Below are 9,071 nucleotides of genomic sequence, written 5' to 3' on the forward strand. Positions count from 1 at the left end.
GAAACCATTGAACCAAGTTTATGTTCAGATTGTTATTCATCATCATATCACCTCTGATCATGTTCCATATGATGTCTCGTGAGTAGTTCGTTTAGTTCTTGAGGACATGGGTGAAGTCTAAATGTTAGTAGTGAACTATGGTTGAGTAATATTCAATGGTGTGATATTTAAGTTGTGGTGTTATTCTTCTAGTGGTGTCATGTGAACGTCGACTACATGACACTTCACCATTTATGGGCCTAGGGGAATGCATCTTGTATTCGTTTGCCAATTGCGGGGTTGCCGGAGTGACAGAAACCTAAACCCCCGTTGGTATATCGATGCAGGAGGGATCGCAGGATCTCAGAGTTTAAGGCTGTGGTTAGATTTATTTCTTAATTACTTTCTTGTAGTTGCGGATGCTTGCAAGGGGTATAATCACAAGTATGTATTAGTCCTAGGAAGGGCGGTACATTAGCATAGGTTCACCCACACAACACTTATCACAACAATGAAGATTATTTAGCCGTATGTAGCGAAAGCACTAGACTAAAATCCCGTGTGTCCTCGAGAACGCTTGGTCATTATAAGTAAACAAACCGGCTTGTCCTTTGTGCTAAAAAGGATTGGGCCACTCGCTGCAATTATTACTCTCGCACTTTACATACTCGTACTTTATTCAACTGTTACATCAAAACCCCCTGAATACTTGTCTGTGAGCATTTACAGTGAATCCTTCATCGAAACTGCTTGTCAACACCTTCTGCTCCTCGTTGGGATCGACATTCTTACTTATCGAAGATACTACGATACACCCCCTATACTTGTGGGTCATCAGTCGCGCGCAGAAACAACTACCCATTTTTACAGCTTCAAAATTTAGAGCTTCTGTTGGAGGTGAATCTGGTCTTACATGCAAAACATGGATGGAGCGCGTTGCAAAGTGCTTTTACAGCGCCAAAATTTAGCGCGGCTGTTGGAGATGCTCTTAGTACTTGGGAATACATCTTTAAGGTTTGCTTTTGCATCCCTACACGATGAATTAGTGTTCGTTATCCAACCGGAGAGTAGAGTAGCATAGTGAAGTGCTTATATTTATATTCCTTTATGATATTATTGTTGAGAGTGACCACTAGTGAAAATATGATCCCTAGGTCTTGTTTCCAAGCATCGAATCGCCGTTTATAAACTGTTTTACTGCATGTTTACTCGCTGCCATATTTATTTCAGATTGTTATTACCACTCATATTCATCCATATCACTTGCATTTTACTATCTCTTCGCTGAACTAGTGCACCTATACACCTGACAAGTGTATTGGGTGTGTTGGGGACACAAGAGACTTCTTGTATCGTAATTGTAGGGTTACTGGAGAGGGATATCTTTGACCTCTACCTCCTTGAGTTCGATAAACCTTGGGTGATCCACTTAAGAGAAACTTGCTATTGTTCTACAAACCTCTGCACTTGGAGGCCAAACACTGTCTACAAGAATAGAAGAGTGCGTAGACATCATGTTGCTGGCCCCTCTTGCATACTACTCCTACAAAACCCAGAATACCAAGCAAATCACTCAACATCATAGAGACTCGAACCTCCATTGCTAATCCTCCAATCCGGCCTTCCTGATATTCCCCGTCTCTGATTTCACCATGTACAAGAATGTCATCTGTTGGCAACACGGAACAGAGGTTCGCGTCGCTCCTTCGAGAACCAAACGGTCGAAATAAAAGCATAGGTGCGCACGATCGAATACCCCCCCCCGATCCAACAAACTCCAGGCATAACGAACACTGTTACAATCGCCAACGGATCCTTCCGGAACTCAACATCCAACCAAATCCAGACGGACATGCATAAGGCAGATCTTCGTCTTGGCGCGAGAGAGATCCTATGACCACCACCTTTATGCATGTTGTGCGAGCAGCCTCGACGCCACCCGCTGGAAACCTGCAAGACGCCGCACCAAAACCTACCATCCGCCCAAAGGGCCAGGCCAACACGGGAAAGGATTCGACAGAGCATGGTCGATCCTCCAACAAAACCGGCCCAACATGCAGCGAAGCTCGAGATCGAGGAGGTGGCCTAGGAGACACCCATAACGAGATCTAGGATATCCACCACCACCACCCGTCGTCCATGCACCTTCACTCCAGTCATGGCGCCGCCGAGAGAGGATCTCCGTCACCACCACGACCAGGGGCGCCGTCTTGGGCACTGCTCGACGACGAGCCGGCCAAACCCGCCCCAGCGACCATGGCGACCATCCCCAACGACCTCCACCCCAAACCACCTTCGGCGACTGGGACCGCGGCGGTGAGAGGAGCAGGCGCGGCGGTGGCCTTGGTGGGGTGCGATGGGGACGCCCCCGGTGTCGCCCTAGGGTGCGACACACGGGGGTACTGTTTCCGGAAAATATAGATTGCATAATTTGCCAAAAAAGAGTTTACAAGTGGAAACTTATGTAGAGTATGACCGCCTTTAGACTCTTTTGGGTTCTCTTTTTATTTTCCTTTTTTAAATATTTGTACTTGTTTTAAGCCATTAATAATGAAAATTGCAGTGGGATTTTTCCACTGTTTTATCCTAAAAATAGAGTTCATACTCCAATGGGAATTGTCCACGTGTTAGGGTTAAAACCAGAGTTACCATTGTGTCGTTGCTCGTAAAATCAGTCTGGCTGATATAGTGTCGTGCCTGGATGCTAGGGCGCGGGAACATTCGTGCGATATAAATCTCACAATTTTTAAATTAGGGAGCGACCAACTCTCACACGATCTATAATTGGTTTAGTGATGTCATCAAATTTCAATTGCAGTCCATATTGACTCATGACTAACATGATCATAGAGCGATCCAACTTTTGAAGGTATTTTTTCTCAGTTGCAACCCATATTACAACTCATGATTGGCACGAATCGCGAAGCAATCCATTAATCTTAGCCATTTTTGTTAGTTGCAACCACATGTGCAACTGTGAAATCTCAGGTGCAACTCATAGCTTGCATAAATCCTGACCTAATCAATGGTATGAGAATTGACTAAAAATTAAGCTAATTTTCTCAGTTTACTAAGAGTTAAATTAATTGTCAGTCGAGTGAGAATTTACAAAGTTGTTTGAATTTACTGGTCGAGTCTACTGGAGGTTGCCAAGTGAGTGGGATTAAACAAACGACAAAACAATAATGTAAATAAATCTTGCATGGTTATTGGGCAAAGCTAGTACTCCCTATTCAAACTTACTGCCCCGCACTTTAAATTTAGTCAAAATCAATATTTATAAAGTTTGATAAAAAATAAAAATAAAATATGAAAATTCATGATATCAATTGTATATAATTTGAAAAAAATTATGATGATTTTAGTACAATATATTTTATATGGTAGATGTTGATATTTTTTCTAAATATTTGATCAAATTTTACTATGCACATACCCAGTTGCGAGGTAAATTGTGAATTGAAGGAGTACTCCCAACAAAATAATTTAGATCCGAGGAAGTAGTTGAATTCATGGAGACATACCCAACCGAACATGATCACCTTGTGGAGTTTGGTAGAGTGATTTTATAGCTGCATCATAGATTATATTATCTGGTCAGACTAATTGTTTTCAGAATGCAATCTGTTGCGAGCTCCAGTCCGCAATTGGCGAGTACCAAATTAAATCAACACTTAAGGTACAAAAAAACAAGCTAATGGAGAAGATCAAAAGAGTCTGAATCACTCACTCAGTTGTTATATGTAAGTCTACTAATAAAAAATATTTTGCAAATATGTAAGGCTATTAACATTAACCGCCGTATTAAGTCCCCTCCTACTAATACTATTGGCTTGCATGTCATGCAAAGCAATAATAAGCCCTGAAAATAATACTAATAAGTTAGTACATCAAATGACTAGTTTTGCCAACGAATTAATGACATACTAATTAGTTCAATTTTTCTACCTTGATACATGTAATTTGATATAGTGGCTTTACATGTAAAAACGGAGTGTAATTGATATTCACATATAGTGCAAATCGTACGTGCAGATGATGAGACAAAGTTCTAGTCCACATCCCAAATGTTGTAATTCCAAACCCTAAAAACACTACGAGAAGCAACATTTTTCTGAGGAAAGAATGAAGCTAAATGGAAATCGGAGAGCTCCGCGGTGGACACGAAGATGATGAGTCCCTAAAATCAGACCCCTCTCCTCCTTTCATCTCACTTCTCACCCATGCTCTACAACAACGACGGGGTGATCCCCAAATCAAAAGAGGAAGATGGTATTTGAGAAGAAACAGTAGATTGAAAGACAATGAGTGATCTTTATTGATGGGACCGTAAGTATTTATAGTCCCTGAACAATCATGAGTACATGTCGGTTACAAGATTGTGTCTCCTTGGAAAGCACACAACGGTTTACTTTGCATAATGATTGAACAAATCTACTGTTAAGGGCATGTACAATGGTGCTGACTAAGCTGTCTGAAGTGGTGGTTACATGTGATTTTGATGATGTGGAGGAAAGAGAATGAGGAGAGAGAGTGAGGTTGCCTCTGTAAAGTTGTAGACAGTCTGTAGCATTCTTAGAGACAACTTACAGACTGTGATTTTGCTATTATATGGAGGGTGTCCGTAACTTATACTCACATATGATTATGGCTAAAAATAGGCAACTTACAAATAGACTGTTGTACACTTTGTCTATAATATCGTTTATATTATGACATGTAACCAGTGTACATACACTAAGTAGAATATGCTAGGAATCTAATAACTGCCTCGTTAGCCTTAAACTATACTAATTGATTCCTAACTGTATTTTCACGCGCGCGGGCACATCAGCTTGTCTAGTCTCTGGTGGTGTCGGCGAGTGTGGGCTGGTTGCTTCTGTACGAGTAGGCTACCCGCTTCTGTACAGGTAGGGAGGAACAGTTATGTACGCTGGCACGCACGGGCTCTTCAGACTGTCTGACGGTGCCGGCGAGCTGGTTGGAAGGTTCCTAGGCGGTCCGTGCGAGGCGGGAGGCGATGGCGGAGTGGTACATGGCGTCATGGAAGCTCTCCATCTCCGCCATCCGCGCACGCAGCTGCCGCGCCTTCTCCTCCGTCAGCCTGCCCACGAACGACCTCCCCGCCTTGTCCTCCTCCTCCTCCGCCACCACCGGCGTCGCGGCCTCGAGGTAGTCCGCTCGCCCGGACCACCCGACCAGCGGCGCCCACCACTTGCCTCCATCGGGGGCTCCCGCGCGGACACGCTTGGTGTCCGCGGAGGTGGAGGCGGAGGCGCGCGGCCGGAACGTCGTGGTTCGCACCGACGGGCGGGCGGAGAACGAGACGGCGGATGCTGAGGGTGTCATCGCCATTGATTTGCTTGGTCTCCTGTGTTGTTGCTTCCGGCTTGGTGAGAGACAGATGGTACGAAGCTTGAGAGCTGTTGAGCTGAGATGCCAATCTGTGGAATGGAGCTGGAGGTGGTCGCCGATTTATACCGGAGCAGGGCAAGAGCAGTGGTGGTGGATTGGGACGCCGCGTGGGATGGAGGTACTTTCGCGTGACGTGTGACCACATGGACTGGCCGTGTGGGTGAGGTGCCTTCATTGCCACGAGGGCGACGCTATTGTACACGGTCGTCCCCAAGAAATTTTCCGATCGGGACTCGGACACGCAGCTAGTACTTCAGACGTACTACGTACCACGACTCCACGTGCGCGCAACCTTTGGCACACGTCTAGCGCTGACGACGAATGAGTAGTAAATTTCGGAGGCACGCAATGTATATACTAGCGGCCTAGGGTTCACCGATGCTCCTCGCATATGTACAAATCTGAGCATGCACATGAATCCGAAGTGATCAGAAAAAGAGGAAGTATAGGCTAACTAAATGGAATATTATATGTGGACCAAAGGATCAAGGAGGTTTGGGTATTGAGGTTTTAGATATTAAGAACAAGTGTTTGATTAGCAAATGGCATTTAAATTACTCAATGAAAATGAGTGTGGCAGGAGCTGCTATACAACAAGTATCTTAATAATAAACTCTTTCGGAGGTTCAGGTTAATGCAAATGACTCACCCTTTTGGAAAATGTCTGTCAAAAACGATTTCTTCCAACGTGGTTTATTTGTCATTGGTGATGGACAAAAACTAGATTTTAGGGAGATACTTGGTTAGGGACCCAACCTCTAGCTGATCAGTATGCTTCATCATATAACATAACAAGAAATAAGAATGTTACAGTAGCTGAGGTTATGGGTATTGTACCACTGAATATTAGTTTCAGAAGGACATTAACTCATGAAAAATGGACGGCTTGGCTAAATCTGCTACATCGCCTAATGGAGGTGCAAAGATCGGAGGAGCCAGACAAATTCATTTGGCGACTTACTGCAAATGGAAGGTTTTCGGTAAAATCGCTTTATGTTGATTTCATGAATGACCATACTGTTTTTCTCAAAAAATACATATGGCGGCTAAAGGTCCACTAAAGATCCGGATTTTTATGTGGTTCTTAAATAAAAAAGTTTTACTCACTAAGAATAATTTAGCTAAAAGGAATTGGACATGTTCAGAGAAATGTGCTTTTTGTACTTCTGATGAATCCATTGAGCATCTCTTTATTAAGTGCCCCTTTGCAAGATTAATTTGGTTCTAATATTTCACTGCCTTCGAATATTAAGAACTTATTTGGTGAGTGGCTTAATGGGATTGATAAGACAACAAAAGCCCGAATTCGTGTAGAAGTTTGTGCTTTATTATGGGCAATTTGGAATTATCGTAATGAGATTGTTTTTAACAGAGCGGAAGGTGCCTTCTTTTTACAGGTTATTCACAAGGCTACTTACTAGATTCACATGTGGTCGTACCTGCAGCTGGAGGACCAGCGTATACCTATGGAGTCTGGATGCACTCGACCGATGGCGGTCGTTCGCGCTATCTTCAGCCAGGGTGGTTGGCAGCGTGCTGATAGGATACAATATACATAGGCGCAATATGTGGTCCACGTCTACGTTTGTATCGCTGTTTCGTTGGCTTATTTTTGTGAGCACCTTATGTGATCGTTGAAGTGCAGCTTGTAAGACTTTTAAAACTGCTACATTTGAGTTGAATCAATAAAGGGCTGTGTGCATCTATTTGATACAGAGGCCAGGTGATACCCATTTCAAAAAAAAAAAAATATAGGATGATAAACCCCACGATTTTACTTTGTTTCTGTGGCTGCCGTGGCCTCTTTCTGTGGGTGTGCTGGTGGAGGGGAAGGGAGAGTGGTTTGGAGAGGCAACCCATTCTACCATTTACAGGTTGTAAATCAGAACGATGTCACTAGAACCATGTCCATTCCATATTAAAAGGACTAGATTTAGATGTGCGCCTTGGCGCACGATCCCGTGGAGCTCATGCCAATGTTTATGTTTTATAACGGTGATAAAAGGAGCTCCCAATATGATACCATTCAACGGAAACATATTAGATTCAGTGCATAATAATATGATGATTACATCCCAGGCATAAAAATATGGTGTAATGAGGAAACAGTTGACATAAAGCAGATCACTACAGGATCATACAACAATTTATACATACCCCTCGGCACATTCCAAAATTATAAACACCTTTTAAAAGGCTATATTGAACAACTATCCATTTCTAGAACTTCTTTGTAGCAAATACATGGAAATGATATACAGTTAATTTCGAACATGGAAATATTACATGGTGTCCTTGCATTCAATTCTCCACACCGGAATAGGAACATCTACCAGACAACTTGCAATTGGAGACACGTCTCCGAGATGTCCTACTGCAAGGCGTAAAACACCAGAACAGGAACATCTACCAGGCATATATCACCACATATAAATGCAAATTGAACTTTTGGATACACTGACAATATCATGTGGTAGAACACTAATCAGCTGTGACTGCTGATATTTAAGAACAGTCCAGTCATAAGCATAATCAAACTGGAATCCTCAACAAATAATATCCCATCAGAAGTGACCCAAAGAGTAGTTTATAGAAAAAAGTGCAATGCAATAATTTACCTTTTAACATGTAAATAGAAAGGAACATTCTTGAATAAAAAGGTCTCTAAACAGTATCTTCAGGTATTTATACTCTGGAATATCAATATCCTCATAATTATACTTGTAGCTTAATTATCATCCTACTTACCACCAGATACCAAATGTGCATATCCAAGAAAGCAAAGAAAGGGGTACTTAAATCTCATGTTTTACCTGATACTACTTTAGTCGGAGTGGATCTCAAGCTGGAGTGTAGGGCTTAATGAGGCGAGGGAGGTGAGGACACAAGTTTGTGGTATATGTTGTGTATTCACTGTCCACAGCAAAATTCAGTTAGCAAATTGCTGTTATAGATGATCTGACCCACAATATTAAAAAGCGAACCTTCAGCAATACCAGGTGTTTGGTGTCAGGACAAAATTGCACCATGACAAAATACCACATATTTCTCACTGGGAATCATCAGATATTGTATCATTTTATTTCAACAAAAAGGATATTGTATTATTCTTTCTTTCTTGGCAGTTTTTCCATGTTTATTTAATTATTTCTCATGGCCAAAGCAACCCTCGGTTTGGACAACACGTATGTTACTTCATAAATAAATTGAACTGCACGTCTCTGTTTGAATTGAACATTTATGTATCTTACAAAACAAATGCTTGTGTATGATTTCCATAAGAACAAATATTCAGGACTTGACTTTGCACAAGTGTCATGATATCATGAAAGTATAATTAATTTATGTTGGCTTTGGAACTTCCAATCTAATTTCATCTGTACCTGAATGTTCTAAATGTCTAACATACAACTATTGTTTGGCTACCAAAAATAAGTTCCAAAACATACCCACCTGAAAGGCAAAATAACTCCCCCTCTCGCTCTTCCAGTTTAGTCAAACAGTTGTGAATGATGATTAATTCAGAAAAGGATACTTTGTTTGCCAAGCATGTTAAAATGGCATCACAAGTCTTGCAGGTGTTTGATAAAGAATGGAAAACAGCAAGACCAGAAGCAGGTGGGATATGACAAAATGAGAAAGGCAGAGTTAAGTAACCACGGATAGAAGAAGAAAAA

At 42.1% G+C, this 9,071-nt stretch overlaps 1 protein-coding gene across 1 annotated transcript; it reads right to left on the minus strand.

Annotated features, from left to right (window-relative positions):
• Positions 1–4,667: 4,667 nt before the first annotated feature.
• On the minus strand, positions 4,668–5,377 carry LOC127341604 (uncharacterized). Its single transcript, XM_051367500.2, has one exon. The coding sequence runs from the start codon at positions 5,332–5,334 to the stop codon at positions 4,972–4,974; it is 363 nt and encodes a 120-aa protein (XP_051223460.1). The 5' UTR covers positions 5,335–5,377; the 3' UTR covers positions 4,668–4,971.
• Between the last annotated feature and the right edge of the window lie 3,694 nt (positions 5,378–9,071).

Source organism: Lolium perenne, chromosome 1, assembly GCF_019359855.2.
Source record: "Lolium perenne isolate Kyuss_39 chromosome 1, Kyuss_2.0, whole genome shotgun sequence".
In the NCBI taxonomy this organism is placed as follows: domain Eukaryota; kingdom Viridiplantae; phylum Streptophyta; class Magnoliopsida; order Poales; family Poaceae; genus Lolium; species Lolium perenne.